The sequence below is a fragment of the Carassius carassius genome, chromosome 6 (genome assembly GCF_963082965.1).
Source record: "Carassius carassius chromosome 6, fCarCar2.1, whole genome shotgun sequence".
Classification (NCBI taxonomy): Eukaryota; Metazoa; Chordata; class Actinopteri; order Cypriniformes; family Cyprinidae; genus Carassius; species Carassius carassius.
The window spans coordinates 14687831-14710449 of NC_081760.1; the positions used below are offsets into that span (position 1 = coordinate 14687831).

A 22619-nucleotide genomic window follows, 5' to 3' on the forward strand; every position below is an offset into this window, starting at 1 on the left:
CGCTTTTAACTGCGACGCGAATGGCTACGGCTCCGTTTGAACGACCAATGAGAGGCGGCGGCAGGGAGAGTGTCAATAAATGATGCTGGGATGCTGCTCCTATGGCAACAGCGCGTCGCCTGCATCAGCACCTGGAATAGAAAGCAAAAGGGATGCGGCCATTGTGTGCACCGATGGAGGCTGTAAGTCTGCAGTGGTTCATTAAAGTATTACGATACCTAAATATGTGATTGCTGTTCATTAGATCGATTAACATTTGCAGGATTGTTTCCTTTCATTTCCATTTAAACTCACAAAGGGTCTTCATTTGCAACACTGCATATATTGTTTATTTGAAACGTACTTAATGTTTCGCTTGAATAGAGTGCTGTCTTTATTTAAAAATAAATGCCACTTGTTACTAAAAACAATGCAATTCATACATACATGTTTTTAAGCATGTCTTTATGTAATCTGCTGTCACATACAGAGGAATATGGGTTGTGCAGTTCTTACCTCTTAATAAATGATCAGTCTTCACATGTCAGGGCCTACAGCTTTCATTAGAAAGCACCTGCAGACATCGACCTGGCTTGAGTTACAACAGTGGTAAATCATATCTATTATGCATCAGCAGTTCACTGGGAACAAAGAACAATTAATTGTCCAAATAAAACAAAATGAAATGAAACGTTTTAGCAAAATTATTAGTCTAGACTAAAATACCTCAAAAATACCTATAAAAGCCTCGAAAAAGTATGTAATCATAATAATATTAATTGTTGCATTATTCATTTAAAACGTCAGAACTAATAACTTATTCAGTCTGTCTAAATTTATTGTACAGTACACTTGAACAACTAATACAAGATCAGTTTTAAATTATTCAAAGAATACCATGGTGCTCACAGTGAGGTTCTACCAGGGTAAGATGATGGTATCAGATGATAATGCTATTATATTGAAAGATAACCATATTCATATACCATTTTGTCAGTAAAAGCTAATTGGAAACAGTCTGGAGACTTCACTTTCTTTTTTAAAAATGCATTTCACTTTGTCCATAACAGGATTATTATAGTTAACTTAACTAAAACCATAAAAAATTAAAATTAAATTAAATTAAAATTAAAAAATATATTTTTATTTCAGCTTTTTACTAAGGTGACATTTCTTATTTTGATTTAGTTACTTTAAGTATTAAAATAAATACAAATGAAATTGACATTAATAAAAACATAAAAAAACTACAAAAAGACCAAAATACACAAAATTACTAAAACTTTAACAAAAATGAAGACAGTGAATATTATAATAACAAATATATAATTTAAATTATAAAAAAAAAAAAAAAAAAAAAAATCTAACAGCAGTGCAAAAACTGGATGGAAACTTGGCTTGGCTAAAATACCATGGCAGAATCCCAAAGCCAACATATTATCATGGTAACTGTATTTTCACACACAATCATGCGAATGAAACACAATCAAGCATTGAAAAACACATAGTCCTTTTTTTCTTTCTTTATTAATTTTGTCTCAATAGATTTTACACAAATTTTTCTGAAACCAAAAACATTTGACTATATGACATAAAATAGCACATAATATATATATGCACAAATAAAACATTTAAAATGGTTACATGAAAACTAATATTAGCCAAAGAGGGCTTGGTTTATAATTTTCTCCTCATATGATCTCTGAACATGTGTGTATGTGTCGATGGGCTACTGCATTACTGATGGAAGTTAAGCAGCACAGCGTAAATTACCCACAATCCATTGAGAACAGCATCTAGTCACAAACAGGAAAGGTTGTTGAAAAGCATCAACAATGTCAAACCTTTTGGTCTCTCAGTGACAATAGTAATAAACTCTTACATGTCTTCATTATAGGTATAGTATATTCATATATAAATGGAGGTGAGAACCTGTTGACACCCTAGTACATATTAATAGCTCTGAAACACAACAGCTTAAAAACAATGGACTTAAGGTAAGGCAAAGTGTTTGGATACGCTGTGTCTGCTCAGTATATCAACTCATTCGAAAGTGCTTTGTCCACCATCAGTCAACTTTTTGTTCCTTTTTTTTGTCCCACAACTTTTCGCTTGAGCTGTAAGAAATCCCAAATTAAGGACAACTGTTGCTTTCATCACATGTGCAGGCTTTTTTTCTTTCTATAGTGTAGATAAAAACATTCAATATATTTCTTTTTTTCAGATTAAATTGAAAATTACTTCTTAATTTGACATAAAATACCATGCAAGATGCTTACTGAGTATTTAATTCTCTGGTTTAACTAAAGCAATAAGAAAAATGTCATTATTTGTGTTGCCATACCATATTAATTTTGCATCGGTTTTTGAAATGAACATCCTACAGTTACATGAAATCAAAGTGCAATCGTTAACTCTTTCAAGCTGTTGAACAAACCAGGACAGCTTTCATAAATAATATAGAAAACGATCTTCACAAGTACTTGAGATCCTTTGTCAATCTAAAATGGGGAAGGGGAAGGGGTGTGGGTTAACCCAACACTAGAAGTTTCTTAAGTTACATCACACTATTGTAACTGGTGAGTATTTACTACTATCTTAAATGTTACACCAATAAAGAGGCCATTAAATGCTACCAAAAAAATCTCCTGGTAATATAATCTTGACATAAAATAGGAAATGTTCCAATATCTGCTTTATAATCTAATGTTTTACAGTGCCCTAGGAAAAACAAAAACAAAAGAAGAAGAAGAAAAAAAAAGAAGAAAAAATCAACTTAACCGCATCATTTATAAAAATACCAAAATTAGTATTCGCAACTTTTAGGTTGCCACAGCAACAAACTTAATATTATTATTATGAAATAACTATCATACTACTGAGTTTTTGTATTTTATTATTATTGATTTTATTAAATTTTTTTTCTATTTTTAGTTTTTTTTTTTTTGGTAAAACATTACCTATACAATAAACATTTTTACATAACACAAGCAGTTCTATAGCCTCGCTTACGCTATGGCGTGACGTCCTGAATGAGATCTAGAACCGGCTTCTGATTGGCCGAGGACAACCGCGCGGAGCTAAGCTCAGCTTAATAAATTACATTCATTTTTAAAATAGGTTACACCATTGTTCTGTGTTCTAGTATTTAACAAAACAACAACAACAAAAAAGAATGAACAGAATGACAATAAAATGTATAAATCACTTTCCACATCAAAAATTACATTAAAACTGTAACTTTTGCGATCAAAAAAAAAAAAAAAAAAAAAAACATTCTAAGACCAGTGCCATATTCCTGCGAACCCAAATGTCTCTTTGTGGATTGTCTGTGTTAATCAAGCACCATGAAAATACATGATGGTTCTGACTGGATCAATAACACACTCCAACATGCATTCAGGCATGCGCATACACACGCTTCACCCATCTCAAATCAGGGAGGAAAAGAAGGCTGTGTGCACTACTCCAGGTAAAACACTATCTAAATAAAAATAAATGATGCTGTTAAATGTTTTGTTATAGTACGAGAATGACAAACACATTGTTAAAGTAGTAGTTCACCCAAAAAAATGAAAATAAACTGAAAATATACTCACAGATTTGGAGAAATTTAGCATTGCATCACTTTCTCACTAATGAATCCTCTACAGTGAATGGGTGCCGTCAGAATGAGAGTCCAAAAAGCTGATTAAAAACATCACAACAGTAATTCAAATGACTCCAGCCCATAAATTAATGTCTAGTGAAGCCAAAATATGCAAGTTTCTAAGAAACAAACCCAGAAAAGCCTTCTCCAGTGAAAAAGTCCATCAAAATCCACTCACATTTTTGTTTAGAGCTGTTTTGGCTTGTAAACGGTGCTTGATCTGTGCATATTTCTCTCCTGTTTCAGACCAGATTACTTTTTCACTGGAGAAGGCTTTTCTGGGTTTGTTTCTTAGAAACTTGCATATTTTGGCTTTACAAGATGTTAATAGATGAACTGGAGTCATGTGGATTACTGTTGTGATGTTTTTAAACAGCTGTTTGGACTCTCATTCTGACGGCACCCATTCACTGCAGAGGATCCATTGGTGAGCAAGTGATGAAATGCTACATTTCTCCAAATCTGTCCCAATGAGGAAACTCATCTACATTTTGAATGGTCTGAGGGTGAGTACATTATCAGCTAATTTTTTTTTTAGTTTTTGAAAGAACTATTTCTTTAACAGAGGACAGTCCTCAGACTCAACATAACTAGTTAAGAACACACCGCAATGACAATCTTTACCAAACTCAAAACGTCATGCGTTACAGACATTTAGCTTGAAGTTACCTACGTTTTTCCAATGTCAACTACTCCAAGAAAGCATAAAAGCTAACATCATACAACAAAACAAACCTTCTGCCTATGCCATCTTGCTCCAATGTCTAGCAACATCGATATTGTGTAATGAAACAGACCATGATGTGCATGAAATGCATTCAACTACTTTTTTTTTGTCTCTTTCTGTCCGAAATCTTTCAGGAGCTTTGCTTTGAATGGTTTTATAACCCCCAACCCCACATAAAATCATCTTCTTAAGATGCTTGCTGTGTAAAATATTTTTTTTAGGCACTTCTACTGTTTATCAAATAAAACAGGATTATCGGCGAGAGCCCAGCACCCTCCATTCACAACGTGTCAAAGATCGTCTACTGCAACGTTTCCCCCTCGTCATCGTCATTTCTGATCACTGGGCACTGTGTGAGTGGGACTACAAACAGGCCCCAGACAATCTGGAGAAGTCCATCTCGTGTACGAGTGTGTACGAGTTTGTTTACAGCAGCTCTCCAGTTTAATGTAAGCCCTTGGCACGGGATAGAAGCCAGAGTCGACTCCCTGATGACCAGTGTTTCCACAGGCACATCAAAATCATTCAGTGTCCATTTAAAAACAAAAAGAAAGGAGTAAAACACAGTCCTTTAGCAGAGACGCAGACAGAAAAGTGATTGCATGGCACCGGGTTTGCCACATTCGCACTTCCGACGCTGGTTTTCAACCGTTATGCGCTTTGTGTCGTTGTAAACCTTTCTTTGGCCACTGGGGATGAAGGGTTGGGAATAATATCTTCTCTAATCGTTTCCGAAGATAGCTCAAGTCCAAGCAGAGGAGCGCATTCTGACCAGTAGACAATCTTCTTTGTGTCCGCCGTGTGACATTCAGTGTTTTTGTGTATTAAAATGAGAAATAAAAGAGGGTGCATGGGGATGTTTAAGACATACTCTGCAGGAGATCAAGCACTTATTAAGCACGATTTCCGACAGTGCAAACTGTTTGAGTTTGTGTTTTCTAGCTCGTCGCCCACTCATTGTGCATTTGTATTTAAAACAATCATGAGAAAAATACACATTATCTGACGAGTGACCGATCATTGGGATAAATCTCACTTATGCCTCTATGAAACGTGCTGTACATTATATATATATATATGTGTGTGTGTGTTAGAAACCGGTTGAGTCACTTTTCCAAGCATAACAGATATATGATGTGTGATTTGTGTTTACGCTTTAGCATGCAGGTTGCTGTAGTTCTAAAGGGGAGGGCAGGTCGTATTTACACGGGGATTGCTGTGGGTTTATTAAAGCAGCTTCTTGACACCCCGTTCCTCTTCTGTGGTTTACTTCAAGATGATCTGCACAAACAGAGAGGGGAAAAAACACAAAACGGCATCCAAATATTAGTAAAGGTGCATTAAAAATCAAAGCGATCTCAATTACTCTGACTGATATGCTGTGTGACGTCTGCATGGTGTAACAGTGTTGTGTCTGTGTAGATGTAGACGCATGAGCAAGGGATGTGCATGCTAATTACTGAGCTTATGCATGTTAATGTAGTGGTTATGAGCTCATCCCTTGTACAGTAATGACTTAAAAAAAACTTGATTGAAAGGTGTTCTTGGTGTTTAGTTTTTTCAGGTGCAAAAAGCAGCAAATGCAACGGATAAAAAAAAAAAAACATGCAACTTATTCACATGCTTCTATTGAGGGACATGTGAAAAAATACTTGTTAAATAATAAAAAAATAATATACACTATCGTTCAAAAGTTCAAAAATGTAATTTGTTCCTATAATGCAAAGCTGAATTTTCAGCATCATTAATCCAGATCCTTCAGAAATCATTCTGATTTGCTGCTCAAGAAAACATGAATCATTATACATTTTGAAGAGTTTCATATTTTTGTGTAAACTGTGATACAAATCGTTGATGAATATAAAGTTCAAAAACACCATTTATTTGAATTAGATATCTTTTGATCGATTTAATGCATCCTTGCAAAAAAAAAGCTCACTGACCCAACTTTTGCATCCTTCATTTATATATGATTTTAATTGATTAATTTTAATATGATTCATTTATATATGCATTCAGAAACTTTGCATGCTGTGCACATTTTCCATTATCTCTATTCCAACTGTATATACATTCAAAACTCATCATTTCTGATTAGTTTTGTCTGGTTACATAACGCCATTTATTAATGGTGAGAACTTGGTCACAGTACAATATTTTGTAATATCTTTTTGTGTGTCGATGGGTTATTATTTACACCGACTGACATCCATCTGCATTCAGTGTCAGGTTTTAATTCAATGTTGTAAATACCAGAGTAATGTAAAACCATGAAATAGGATCATAAACATATTTAATTTTATACACACACACACACGTGTATGCATATATATATATATATATATATATATATATATATATATTTTTTTTTTTTAAGTACTATTTAATGACAGGTGGTCTAATTTCCCAGCTGGCACTCGTTTAACTAATATCTTGCCTGGATCCAAAAAATCTTGAAATGTATGACTGAAGTAGCCCAAGCCAAACTGTAAGAGCACATGATCAGGGAGCAGTGTGGCACCCAAGCTGCAAAATGTGGAAAGTTACTGTGAAACACCGTCAGCATTGTGAGCAGAGCACTGAGGCAAAGCGACAATGTGGAAGCTTGATAGCCGGCTGCACCACGGCATGATGGGAAAGCAAGGCCAGAGAGGGTTCACATGCAGGTTAGACAGAGACCGATGAAACGATGGCAGTGTAAAGAACAGTGTGATGTTTTGTGTGATCTAATTCAGCTTCAGCTATTATAATTAAATGTTGAGAATAATTTATCTGGACTGCTGCATTTAAAGACCCCATTAACTATTTGACAAGCAGTTTTCTATTCTGGTTTGACATGTTCCCTGTTGAATCAGGAATCTGGGGAAGTGTATATCGATAGCCAAGAAAAACTCACAATGATGTTTCTTTCACTAACTATTGGTGGATGGAAAAGAAATGAAATCAACAAGAAATAAATGAAGTACCAATGTTAGAAATACTGACAAACCATTGATTGTACTTGCTTTTGATAATAAGATTGAGCTGTAATTATATATATATATGTATTTGTGTGTGTGTGTGTGTTTGTGTGCACATACAAACATAGTTAGCATATACATATTAATTATACTTAACTGTGGTTATATTAGAATTAAGATATATAACTTATAATAGTTTATATATGTAAATATTTATTTTATATATGACTACGCAATTATTATTATTTTTTATAACTAGTTTATATAATTTATTTTGTCAATAGAAAATGTCATCAAATGTAGATAATATAACTATGATATAAATAATCTGAATATAATGACATACATATAATTAATAATGCTTAATAATAAAAAAAATGATTTTATAAAGCGTTACATTTTAAATGTGCCTATCTTTTATATATCGTTTTTATTACATATTTGTAAAATATCATAATAATAATGTAAACATATATTATAAATAAAAAAACAAATAATTCATGATATAATGTAAAAATTTATAATTCTGTAAAGCTCTGTAGAATAAACAAGATTTTAAAAAACTTTTTTTTCCACAACATTAAAAGAGATGTTTTTACTATCAAATACCCGAAATAAAACCACAAAGAAATCATTGGGTCTTTAAAAGGTTTGATATTTTGCAGCTACGTGGTTATTTTAAATCATTACATTATTTTAAATATCAAGTAAACACAGAAAGACTACAGTAAGTAAAAAGGCTTCTTATGATTTGACAGCAGTTGTAAATAAGTAGACGCAGTACATCAGTGTAAGTCCTCAGTGTTTGTGTCCAGCAGAGGGCGCTGCTGCTCTAGATACGACACGAGCGTCCCGCGGTCTGTGGTCTCAACCAGTGAACTCTTCACACCCCGCGGGGAGGAGCACAGGCCAGGGACGTCCCGTCGGTTCAGAAACCAAAAGCCTTCGAGTGCCACTGAACACTTAAGAGTGTCAGTTCAGTATATTATAACGTGACCTGCGTTCATCCGCTTCAAGCTAAAGTCGTCACCTCAAATCTGCAGCAGTCAAGCAAGCGTTCAGTTGGGCCCATCTCTCTCTCGCTCTCTCTCGGCATAATTAAACTCGTGTGTGAGATTAGCGCCTGCAGCGATGACTCAGCGGTCTGAGACTGACGCAAACACCAGGGAAAAGGCCTCTGTTTTCTGTCTTCAGCTCTCAAAACATGCATTTGAATTATATTACGTCTAAGAACAAACATCAAGAGTCTCAAGTCATTTTGAATAAATCATTGGTTAAAGGTATTACGTAAATATTAATTGACGTATTTTGAAATGCATTAGGTCTGCACGTTACATTAAACATTAAATTTAAATATTTATTTTCTTAATTTGTTTCTGGGATTACAACAAATGAATAAAATTAAATAATAATAAAATAATAATAACGTATAATAAAATAAATCGTAATCTTGCATCAAAATGAAATTTAGTTTTCGGCTGACATTACCAAGCATATTTTGAAAATAAAACACATAATAGGTAATGATATATAATAAATTAATAATATATGCAAATATTATACATATGTACGTACATTTATATATATATATATATATATATATATATATATATATATATATATATATATATATATATATATATAATCTATTAGTGTTAATTATTTTTATTATTATTATTAATAATAATAATAATAATAATACTTAAAATACTGTTGTTTTTTTATTATTAAATACTATAGAAATGTCATAACATTATTTATTATTATTGTTATTAATAATAATGAATTTTAAAATAATGTTATAAAATAAAATATTATCTTAAACCATTATTATTAACAAAATCTTAATTTTAAATATGACTTTTTCCACATAATGGGGGGGGGGTTGAAATTGACTGTTTTTGAATTTATTATTATCATAAATAATGCATTTTAAAATACTGTACATTTCAAAACCACATAAACATAATTGCGAAAATTTAATAAAAACAGAGCACTCTTACCAAGTTAGGTTTTACATATTAAGTAAAAACGGGCTGCAAACACAGATTCATGTTCAACATCAAGGTTTGTGGCTCTATGCAGAAACCTAACTGATTAATAAAGATACTGTACAATAAAAAAAATAGCATGAACTAGTCTTTTATGCTCAATTAACACCGTGCTGTACTTCATACTCCTGCCAGGTAGTGCTAAAGAGTCTCAAACCATGTGGCAAGACTACAAATAACCCTCAACGTCCCAGTTCCTAAACGCAGAGAAAATTCAGGGCAGTGAAACAACTGGAAAAGCCACTGACTGACAGGAAGGCTCCATTTAAGAAGGACGGAAGTGGGAAAGCCTTTAAAGTCTCCTTATGTGACCCTCCAGCGAACAATACAAAAGAATGGGAGTGGCCTGAGCGTGCATGATGGGAACTGATAAAAGATGCGAAACTTAAAACTATTTTGAGTGCATTTTGACCTCTAAATTTGTCTAAAAACACATGAAATGGTGTTCATTTGTGCACAACGGAGTTAATAAGCAAGTCTGTGGCTACTGTCAGTCTGACATTGTAATTGCTGGTGCAGATTTCCTCCTACAGCGCCATTTTTAGTGCAACTCACCTTCTCCCTGATTTCCCGAAGCCCGTGACGCAGACAAAGAGTGGCAGATTAATGGAAATCAGACTAGAATGGAGTGGTGTGTGTGTGTGTAAATGGGCCTATTTTTAGCTTGTGTGTAGCTGAAGAAGGATATCTTGACATCAAAATAAAAGCAAGGACATGCAGAACCAAACGAGAAAATAATGCAACACAAACACAACTACTATTTGCCAATGTGCAAGCTCTGAATAAGCACTGACGTGAGCGTAAACACAATTTTGCCGGGAGATTTTGCGATCGCCATGGTGACCGCGGAATGAATTTGTAGCAAAGTGCTTATTCAGAGCTCGGGGATTTATGAAAGAAAGCTTTTAAAAGGAGCAAACCTGATTGGCTGGTGCTGTTGTTGCGTAGGGGACACTTGTGGCAGGAGTTGTTGCTGCAGAGACAGTAGCAGGCGTAGCACTGTACATCATGGGTACTTTTTCAGGAAGGGAACCATGGAAGCAATGAACAGGTAGGTGGAGCATTATGGAAACCATGGCAACAGGTGTTTGATTGGTTGATAGGGTTTTTGTAGATAGTTTTTTGGTTTTGTTGTTTAGCGATGGTGTATATTACAGAGCAGCGAGCCATCAGGTTAAACCAGCAGATGGCATGCAATCACGATGCAAAGTGAGAGAAGCATGGGAAACAAAACAAAATAAGAAAAAAAAAAGAAGAGGAAAAAGGCTGATTATAATCACCTCAAGGAAATTCATCACCATAATCAGTTGTACCCAGAGAAGACATGAGTGGTTAGTGCGGGTGATAGATTTACACATGCTGTTAGCCCACCACGCTTGGATCGGGAGAGACTTCAAGTACTGATCCTATGATCTACGGCAAACTGCACAGAATGGCCATTTGTGTGGTCATTTATGATCGAGTGGGCTATTTCTCTAGGAAACTGATCAAATTGCCCAATCAATAGTACACAAGACAAGACAATGCCTGATATTAAAAGCCTGTTTGCTAGGATCACACAAATACTGTTTAAATAACTGTTTAAATAGCAGTTTAAAATGATGATTTGATGAAGATGGTCATTTAAAATACTACTAATAATAATAACACTAGCCACTGTAAAAAAAAAAAAAATGTAAAATTATTATATGAATTCATAAATTATATATAAATATATAAAAAATAAACTTTAAAAGACCAATGTAAAAATTTTAAATGAATAATATTAATAAACAAAATGTAATATTATTAATAATAGAAACAATAATAAAATCCACTGTTGATTCATAATTAATTATATATATATATATATATATATATATATAAAATATATTTAAATATAAAGAAAAAGAAACTAAAAATAGAATCTGAAATCATTTAAAATAAATCAAAATATATAAAACATTAATTCCTATGATAATAATAATAGCCACTGTCAAAACCAAATCAAAAACTGAAATCATTTAAAATAGATTGGATATGAACTCCTAATAATTAAAATAATAATCAATAAGAAATACAAATATATAGAAGAATATGGATATATAAAATATACAGGATTACTATAAAATAATTATAATATTAAATACCACTGAAAATAATAATGATTTAAAAATAAAATACTGTAAATTGCGAACACTTCGAAAGAGAAATGTGAATATTTCAAACAAGTGCTCTTGCAGATGAATAGAAGCATAATAAAGCAGAAAACAGATGCATGTTACTGATCAGATTCCATCAACAGGTGCTAATTCGACCTGGTCGTTTGTGTGACATGAAAGTCATAGTCTATTGAGCTTCAAATCACCTGTAAGAGCGACTACATCTCTACATGAGGTGAGGAAAACAGACAGACAGACAGGAAGAGGAGGAACCTACCAATGCTGCTAGCAGGAGCCATGCACAGAACTGACCCTGTGACCATGCAGTGAAGAGTGGAGAGAGGTTAATAGGGAAGAAAAAAATATTAGACACAGAGCCAGAAATTCAGAATTCAGCATGCCATACAAATCCAATTAAGCTTGTCATTACAGATCGCTCGCTCCACCGTGTCGTCATTCTGGTTAAAAATTCAGCATATTCCAGGAAGATAAACTGGATCAATATTCGCAGGGTTTGAAATTAGAGAGCAGGGAAAGAGTGTAGGAGAAGAGGACAACAGGGCAGAGGAGGCGAAAAACCACACACACACTAACACACACACACACAGTGAGCCAATGGCCACTCCTACGGTTAAAATAGACATAGTGCTGTTACAAAAGAGCCAGAGCTGAAGAAGAGGGCGGAATGGGGCACAAGAGGACGTCCAAAAGGAAATACAACCACCATGTGGGTGTGAAGACAAAACACACCTACAAGGGATTAGACAGCTGGAAACCTACGTATGGAGAGAGCTTTTCCATGTTTGTTGTTATAAAAATACTGCAGTAGGTATGCCTACAGGTACAGAGTGATAGTAGGTGGAATATATATGGATATTGTTTACTGCAATGCACTGTGATTGATGCACATGTTGGCTATTAAGTCAATGAATCGAATAATATTTTCATATTTTGATTACACATAATATTATAATAACAATATCCATATATATTCCACCTAATATCACTCTGTACCTGTAGGCATACCTACTGCAGTATTTTTATAGTAATAAACACATAAAAAGCTCGCTCTCTCTCTGTATAAACACACACACACACACACACACAGTACTGTGTAAAAGTCTTAGGGCATTAGTATTTTCACAAAACAAAAAACATTTTTTAAGTCATTTATTTCTATCTTTTGCTGTAGTGTGTCAATAGGAAATATCATCTGTCATAAATTATCATAAATCTGCCACCAGCTTTAAGAATTTTAATGTCGGTTTAATTTCTGTTTTTTTCAAGTTTTTTTATGCTTTACTTTTAGTTTTAGTTCACTACAACTGCAATAAAAAAATTTATATGTATATATAAGCATTTTGTTTTGTGGGAGTCAGATATATATGACAGTGAACAGATCAAAACCATCAAGCACTGAATTTTCTTATTTAATCTTTGGTCTGCAATCACTTTTAGATCAAAGTATCCTGGAGAAATTCAAATCAGCAGTGCTCCTGAAATAACGTGTCTGTATTTTACCTATTAAAAATATAATGCATTAGTATTCTGTGCGCAAGCACTGCATGCAAAAGGGACACATAGTTGTTCAAAAGCCTCAGTTATGATGTTACGCTGAGGTTCGGAGAAGAGAAAGAGGGTGTAAAATTTAGAGGTAGACCCAGAGATTAATACAAAGCAGTGTGGGCGATGTGTGTGCATGGGTTTGTACACGTGTGTTTGCTTTTACCTGTGGGAAAGAACGCAGCGGTGTGCTGCTGGAGCTGTGCGTTGGCCAAAGCCTGTTGGTAGTGCAAGACACTGGGGTTGAAGAGGGTACTGGCCCCATTACTCTTTTCTAGTGCTGGTCTCTTTGGTAGGGGCTGCAGGACTCCATGGGGAAACGCCTGAGTGTGGAAAAAGTACATGCATGAGTTAAATAAATGAGGTTCTCACGCGTAGATGACTTATAATATCAATGCACATGTTGACTCGAAGCTGATTCACTCCGTTTTACACAAGGATGACGACAACCGTCACTAGATACTTAATCAAGACACTAGGCTTCAATTAAGCTACTTTACTTTGAAAGACGACACACAACATTCATTCTTCAAAATTGACTGATGGTTATTTTGTATTTGGTGACTTTAACTCTTTCTATCAAAACAAAGAAGACAAATTAAAAATTCTGTGAGTCGCTACAGTACATTAAAAAGCTACATGCAAAGCAAAAGGTGAAAGGTCATAGTACCAGATCTACAGATGCCTCGAGGGGTCGCTTCATTGCTTTGGCAGTCGACTGAGTCTTTTAATAGCAGGCAGCGAGCACATGATGGCAGTGGGCCAATGGGATTCAAGCGTATTAACATACAGGTAACAGCAAGCAGAGGTGCATCATGGGGACAGCATTGCATTGTGGAATAGGTGAGAAGGAAAAAAAACAAAAACAAAAATAATCTGAATGCAGTATACCCACATACAAAACAATAGGCATGCACATAAACAAAAACATTTCACTATGTTCTGAATTAGTACGAAAGCAAAAAGCATCTACAATACCGGTGTTAAAGCATCAGAAATCAAGATTCTCACCATTTACCAATCAAGTGTCAAACACGCTAATGGGATTGTAGATATAAGTGTTATGAAAGCTCCCGAAAACGACTAAAACACACTGACCCAATATCCAATATCAGAGGGTTTCAAGTGTGAGTGGCGAACTGAATCTAATGATGGCAGAATGTCAGGTAGGCATTTCTTTGCTGTCAACAACGCCTGGCTTCTTTAACAGCTTCGTTCGGTCGATATTGATGCTACATTAAGTTTGCCTGACAGCACGACATCTATTGAACACTAATTAACACTGGAATTGGGTACAAACTGCACGGGCCAAGTGGGCTAATTTCACCAGCCCGTGCATTGTTTCTGTCAATGCAAATCACAATCTTTTATGCTCATTGAGTGATTTTAACATGCACAGTGAAACTGCAATGACATTTACCACCACTTAGCAAAAAGAAAATAAAAGGACACTGGAACGCTTTCCCGGACTCTCATTTCTGTCACAGTATGTTGTCATTTTTAACCAAATTTCAGATTAAAATGTCTCTACATGTAAATCGTAAAGGTAACGGAACCAAAAGAAAACTACTGATGAGAGTGATCACAGAATGTGGAGCTCTGTTTATTCTTATATTTGAGAACGTCCAGTATATGTTCTTTTACATTACTGGTGTTGGACTTTTTTTTTAAAGCATCAAGTTATTTTCATTGTGTTATTTTCATATGGCAATTTAATTTCTTTTTGTATTTAAATATTATTATGCAATTAACATTGCACACTGCAATATTCCTCACTATTAATATGTCATGCAAACTGGTAGTAAGTAAAGATTGCAATGGAATGAGATGATGCAGAGGGCCATGCAGAAATGACTTAAATCAGAATAGCCACACACAAAGAAAAGAACTTAAAGTTTGAGTAAAAAAAAAATAAAAAAGATAATACATCATTTAAAGAAAGTGGAACACTTCATTGACAGGAAAACGTTTACTTCTAGACTCTCTTGACGCTCTGTTCCAAAACCCATTGAGCTGCACTGCTGTCTCCATAGGCTTCTACTTTCTAAAGCATAAGTGACTGTTTTGGAAAACTTCACATAGGCAATCACAATTATTAATTGCAATATAGTCTGACTTTCATGTACAGTAAATATGTTAAAATATACAGCACCACACAAATTATGGGTAAAATTGTACATTTGAAGTATTTTATTTTAGTGATACTTTCTGCATTAAAATGTTATTCCTCTTACTGTCATCTTATTTTTTTTTCACTGAGTTTGTTGCATACATTATTGGATTAAATTCTCCCTGCAGGATACTTGCTGCATGAATTTTACTCAAAACAAGATCTCTTGGAAAGCAGCATAATAATGCACAAATCTTTTGAAACGACCTTTGCATCATGTTTATGACAGACAAGAGTCTAGTGCTGTCTAGGAAGAAAGATCAGTAGGTTTAGGAACAGAGCTTGTAAGTAATTTAATAAACATCAGAATAAGATGCACATTAATTGTGCATGTTGAAGGTATTCTTGTAACTAAGAGTTAAATAATTTGCTCCCCTCCGCCAACGTAGAGATCCATTAAAATAAATATGCCACCCACAGGGATTTATCATACAGGATTACATAATCTTCCACTGAAGGAAAAAAACAAAACAAAAAAACTAAGAGTAATTAAAAGATGAAGAAAAAATGAAGAAGCCATAAATGTAGCTTCTGACTTTTAAACCCTTTCTCTGGGGTCGAGGGCAGGGATCGATTGCTTCAGCATCCCTACAGTAAGTGGCTCGGTTTGAACACTAGAAAAAAAATCAGCTTTTATGTACATTACATCATAATCAGGGAAAGGACTGATGGTTTATCTCAGGTCGCTGTATGCTTGGGAAACCTGGGACTTTATTTTCACTCTTTATTTTATTGTTATGGCTGGTGAGAGGATACTGTCCTCACGTCACCCTCTGACCCAGACGACACAGTGGGAAAAAGACAAAAGGTTCAGAGCAAAAGCAAAAATGGAGTACACAGCAAAACGAATGAGGCCAAGCATGTGAGTGCCATGACAGCAAACGCAGCAAACTAAAACCACACCAGCGTGAGATGTGGAAGCGGGAAAGTGACTACTGTGTCAACGCAAGCAAGTGACGCGACCAAACTATATCCATACCATTATAATAAATGAAAGAAAACAAGATCGTTCCTATTTAAAACAGCAAGCTCACCGTGTCGCATGTGTTGCGTTGAATTGTAAGTTTGCAGGACCAAACTAGGTTCTTACAAAGGAAATTATATTGTTCCCATTATAAATGGCAAATTTACACTTTTCGCATTTGTGTCGCATTGTGAAATTGCAAAGTATTTAATTGATAATAACAGGAGCAATCAAGTTTTTCTGCATTGCTTGCAATGTTAAAAAAGCATTCTCTTTCATTATAAATCAACAAAGCTGTCTACAATGCTTGGACACAGTATTGAGCTTTGTCACATTGCAGTGTGTTGCTTGCAGTGCAGACAGCTTCAGCAAGAGCAAAACATTGTCTTATGCTGTTTTGCTCGTAGCAGTGCAAATAAATCTAAATTGCTCATTAAAATCAATGCAATTACTGTGTACACCACAATCGAGAGATGCAATGCAACCAGGATATAACACGTCTCATATCATCACCAGCTTGCAGCTTTATTAATTTTAATAGGAGAAATCAAGTTTTCTTGCAAGCACATTGCTTGTGTGCAATGTAGAAAAACCTATATTACTCTCTGTAACGATATCAACCTTCATATTCATCCGGAAGAAGGAGGCGGGAACCGGCGAACAATCAAAAACATTTTAATTTCAAAATAAACACAAAACAGCGCACCAGCCCCTCACGGACGACTGGTGCGGATAAAATAAAAACCACAACACAACTAAAAGCCCAGGCCTGGTCCTCTCTCGTCCTTCACTGTCGTCGCTCCAGTTTTATATCCTTCCATCTCCTCCATGGGCCTCGAGACCGGTGGGACGAACAGGTGTAGTTCATCTCCAATCACTCCCCCGGCCTCGCTCCCATGTCCCTCGGCCCCGCCCCACTCGTCACACTCTCATTATAATCCAAAAAGCTGCATTACAATGCAACCATGCTATAAAGCAATGCACTGCAACAAAATTGGATTACTTTTATTACAATTAACAAAGCTATCTATACCACTAGCTTGCAGGTTTTTCTTGCATCTCATCACTTTCTTCTGTTTATTATAATTGAAGTAATCTAGTGTTGTTGCACCACATTCCTTGTAAGCAAAACAAGTACAGTCCCGTTATATAAAACAAAACTATCTGCGAGCATGCAATATCATGTTTTATTGCATCACACCACTTGCAATGTGGACAGTTTTGCTGATTAACACAGAGGCAGTCTAGTTTTGTTGTGATGCATGGCTAGTGTAGACCTTGCTCATAAACTGTAAGCCACAAGTTGCTCTTATTGCAACCAACAAAGTTACATTGCAAACTCATTTGCTGCAATTATTTTTTTTTACATTGCCTGCATGCAGTATAGAAAAAACCTAGATTGCTCCCATCATAAATCAGAACTTTGTAGGCTGCAAGCAAGTGATGCAACAAAACTACATGCATGCAGAGATTGTGATGCAACAATATACAATATACTTTGTGAGTGCAAAATGCAACAAATTTCTTTATTCGTTTGTGCATTATGGTGTGTCAAAATCTTAGCATCATTTGCAGTTGTAGACAAAAAGCTACATTGCAAGTAAACTTTGTTTTATCCTCTTCACTACAAACTGATTACATAGTTAAGCCAAGTTTATGTCTTCTTGATGATTCTGGCTTCTGTATTAGCTCAATACAAAAAAGAATGTTGTTTGCTGGTTTTACAGCTGCAAAAAAGACTATAATACAGAACTGGTTTACACCACACATGTGTGGGAAAACGTATTGGATCCATAGTCTTCTTGGGGTAGTGAGTTGTGAATGTACAACGGCACGGATTAATAAGACCAAACCTAGTACTTTTGATGTGTGGCAGTGTTTTTTTTTTTTTTTTTAAATACTGGATTACATAAATATATATTTTTTTTCTCTTATTTGAATATGTAAATTGATTATATGTCTGTTGACGTTGTTTTTGCATTTTATCCAGAATGGACTTTATGTTATTTGTTATATGTAAAAAATAAAATAAAAAGTTGATCACAAAAAAAAAAAAAAAAAAAAACTACATTGCGGTCTAGGCTGCAAGTGAATAATGCAACAAAATTGCAAGCAGAGATTGCACATGGCACAATACTTAATCAAACCCATACAAATTGCAAGATGCAACAAAACTTGACATACCTTACTTATAGCATAGCACAAAATCAGTTTTGTTTTTCTATTGCATTGCATCGTTTGCTTGCAACGTAGACACGAGTTAGAACTGACGAACAAGAGCAGCCTGGCATTCGGCCCAACATACAGTTTCGCTTAGATAAAAGATGAACCTGTGCATTCATGTCAGTTTGGCATGAATATGCCCTTCATCTCCTTAATTTAATCTTGACTGATCAGAGGAGAGTAGGCATCCCATTGGGCAGAGAAATGGGTAAATAAGCCACCCTGTGAACTTGTGCAGTCAAGTGTGTGAGCAAAAAAGCTTTTAAGCCATCGCGCTTATTACATTAATATCCTATTCCTAATAATGATGGCATCAGTATAAAACTAGATGGATAAGAAGGGGGAGTGATTTTTATCACACTGCTTTCTTTTCAAGCAGCTCGTCTCTTTGTCTCTCTCTCTTTACTCACCCTGCTTAATAGGACTAAAATCCCCCGGGGACGAGATAAGGGAGTTCGACACAGATTTGGCATGAAGCCCCGCCCAGATTCTAGAGATGGGTCATAGCTATATAATAATAAAGCAGTGCTCCACATTTAATGTGCTTAACATCATCAGATATCTCAATTGCAACCTCCGCGGGCACGTTTCAACATGTGTTGTCAATTGATTTTTATCTCGCACAGAACTGAAAACGATTTCACAATTCTAAGCACTGCCTTAGTTACGATTCAATGTGTTGTGACAATGCGGTAAATTAAATTCTGCTGTCAATTAAACGCAGCTGGTGAAGCACGGTGGTGTAATTTAAAAAGTTTAACACTCTTTAATGTTTTGTACAACATGACTTTTTAGAAACGTAGAACTGTGTGCATGTATTTTCAAAATCAATTGTGCATGATTAGCTCACCATGGCTGCAGCGGCGGCCTGCGCTGCGACAGCAGTCTGGTTGGCCTGATGCTGGGCTGCTTTGATCTTGGCCTGCAGGTGCGCCGGAGGGTGGAAATACTTGCACTTCTCGCGTGAGCAGCGGCTCTTGATGTAGTCCATGCACACGGTGACCGTGTTGTCGCTCGTGTCAATCATGGGGCTGTCGCTAGGATGGGCGAAGCGGCAGTCCGTCTCCCCACGTGCACAGTTGCCCCTCTGAAACTCACGACACACCTGGTCGCGGGCGTTCGCAGGTGCAAACGAACACGCAGACAAAACAAACAGGGAACACAACAGAAATGTGCAAACAGACGTGAGTCATTCAAGTTATTATTAAAGCTTTCATGTTTGAGCACAGGTACGTAAACAAACTGAATATTTACAAAGGCAGCGACAGCTCATCAGTGTGAGAGGGACACAGAGGAACAGAGCCTCTTATTATCAAAGACATCAGTCAGTTGCTAAGTGATCGCACATTTAGTGACACACACTCGCACACAAACAACCTTCAACCGTTATTGTTTCAACCACACTGATCATTTTCTTGCAAGGTAGCGCTACAAACTTTTGTCTATCTTTTCCAATTAATACAGCTCTGTCTTTAACGTCTTCAGTTTCCATACATATAAACTTGATTTCTCCTATTAAACTTAAATATACTTCAATAAATCTCTCTGTGACCTTGACTTTGTACAAGTTTTCTACGTTGAGAATCTAACTGACTGATAATGCCATTATTTACATACTGATTATTTATTGCATTTAATCGCATGCTGAATTATGGTTGCTCACCAAATTATGATCGTTCATACTTTCATCCTTTCTTTATATACATGATTGGCCTTTTCTGCTTATATTTTATTAGCATACTGAATTACGATTGGTCTTTTCTTTCTTTTGCTATTTCTTCGTCATATACAGGTACTGTAGATGCCGCAACTACAACATTGCATCATTTTTAAATTCATGTTTAATTTAACAAAATAAAACTTTTTGCAACCAATATACAAAAGGCAAATACTTTATCATTACTTTATTATATTAATAACTAGTTTGAGTTAAAAGCATGAACAGATTTATACAGATTCATTTTAAGCTTTAAATTATGTTTTGTAATACCTATAGACTGGATTTCAATTATTGACATTTTTCAAACTGTGCTTTGCACATCTGTGGTTTAGAAATGATGTGGTTTGTCTCAAGACGATTGAAAAGATGGCCTCATAATGTTTCTGTGTGACGCATTACCTCAAGCTTGTCTGTGCGCAGTAGTTTCTGTGTGGAGGACGAGCTCTGCATACTGACTGGCGGGCTGCCAGGGACGATTACAGGGGTGCTGGGAAGCATCTCTGTGGGGACCAAACCCATGCCATGGCTCATGGGAGTCAGATACGGTGCGTAACTTAGTCCAGGGTTTGAGCCCAGACCTTGGCTAACAGGAAATGTAGGCTGTGAAGAAGACGACATAAGAAACTATTCCAATAAAAGGAATAGTTCACCTAAAAATTAAGATTTGCTGCAAATGTACTCACTCCCAGGCCATCCAAGATGTAGATGTATTTGTTTTTTCATCAAATTGTTTTGGATTATGGACTTGCAATTAGCCGGAAGTAACAGTTTGAAGTTAAAAACATCGTAATAGTGGATTTGTTTCTTACAAACCTGCAGCTTTTGGCTTCACAAGATGTTAATTAATGGACTGGAGTCGTGTGAATTACTTGTGGATTATTGTGATGTTTTATCATCTGTTTGGACTCTCATTCTGATGGCACCCATTCACTGCAGAGACTCCATTGGTGAGCGACTGATGTAATGCTACATGTCTCCAAATCAGTTCTGATGAATAAACAAACTTATCTATCGCTTGGATCACCTGAGAGTACATTTTCAGCACATTTTCGTTTCTTGGTGAACTATTTAATACAAGTAAATATGCAGTTAGACAGAGCCACAACGAGTAGACGGTTCTTACCACTGGTTGCATGGTGGTGCCAGGGATCATGAACTGCATCTGCTGCGCCAGCATCGCTGCTGCAGTCTTCTGCTGGATGAGATTGTTGCGTCCATTGATTTCCAGCTGCGTCTTCAGATGCGCTGGAGGGTGAAGGTACTTACAGTTCTCTCTCGTACACCGACCCTATGGCAAGAGAGATCACAAATGACATCATGTAAGTATCTCAATTGTTTCTCTTGGACAGAAATTAAATATTCTGCTAAAGTCTCCTGCAAAAAAAAGACCTCAGTAAATTTCTCATTTATCTAAGAAGAGATCTCAGAAGTGTCACAACTCTAAGATCTCAATATGAAATCAAACATTTCTCCCAAAACTTAATGATCTAAACTGCTATTCACATTAATTTCCTAGCTTTTATCCTTTTTTATTCTTTACTATTTCACAACTGTTTACTAATTATTTAGGCTACAGTAAACACATGTTGATTACCTGCAAACAAAACCCAACAACAACATCGAAATGACACAAAAACATACATGAAAATCAAACTGCATAAATACAGTAATCAAGTATGCTTCATACTGCAATAATTATTAACAAGGCCAAAGTTAGAAGAATATTCTGCACAAGGTCAAATGTGTGTTTGCATTAAACATCCACTGCAGGATATCCAGTGACACGGGAGGCCGAACTGATACAGAGATGTGAGAATTAGTGGAGAAGGGGTTAGAAACGCAGCGGTAGCACATACTGCGGACACGCAGAGACACAGAAAGAGAATCTCACTGCCTCTGCAGATGCTGCGTCGCCCTGCATGCACTCTACAGCATTAGCTGAGGTGTGAGATCTCCACAGTAACCTTGAGCACTAATATCTCATGCTCATACTACTTAAAAAACAAGGTAACTGAAGAAAACTGAAGAAAACTATTTATAGATGTCATTAATTAAAATAATTCATTAACACATTCATGAAACTTGTAATTTTCAGATTATAAATATTTTTTGATTTTAGAATATACATCATTTTTTTAGAATTACATATAATTTAAATACACAATTTTATTTCTAAATATTTCAGCATGTTTTTTCTTGTAATAAAATAGAATTAATCTCTTTTAAATAAAAAATAAACATGTTTTAATATATATATATATATATATATATATATATATATATATATACACACCATTTTTTTATTCTATATATTTTATTACATTTTTATTTCTATTTCCACACATAAATATTTCTATATTATAAATATGATAAATATATCTCTGCTAAATAAAAAATAATTATTAAAATAAACATTTTAAATTATCATATTTAATATAATAAACTATACACACACACACACACATATATATA

General features: G+C 35.3%; 1 protein-coding gene across 21 annotated transcripts in view; it reads right to left on the bottom strand.

Annotated features, from left to right (window-relative positions):
* Positions 1-3795: 3795 nt before the first annotated feature.
* The window catches only part of LOC132142404 (muscleblind-like protein 2a), a 99522-nt gene continuing 80698 nt past the window's right edge, over positions 3796-22619 (bottom strand). For 5 of the 21 annotated variants that reach the window (XM_059552227.1, XM_059552228.1, XM_059552230.1 and 2 more), the window contains 7 exons: positions 21271-21435; positions 20547-20771; positions 19278-19532; positions 13741-13794; positions 13237-13393; positions 11785-11820; positions 3933-5636 (listed from right to left, as the gene is read on the bottom strand). In XM_059552227.1, coding sequence (XP_059408210.1) covers positions 5512-5636; positions 11785-11820; positions 13237-13393; positions 13741-13794; positions 19278-19532; positions 20547-20771; positions 21271-21435 — 1017 coding nt within the window. In that variant the 3' untranslated portion in view covers positions 3933-5511. Of the gene's footprint in view, positions 5637-10286; positions 10382-11784; positions 11821-13236; positions 13394-13740; positions 13795-19277; positions 19533-20546; positions 20772-21270; positions 21436-22619 lie in introns of all 21 variants that reach the window. The other 16 variants (XM_059552239.1, XM_059552232.1, XM_059552235.1 and 13 more) reach the window with 16 other exon arrangements.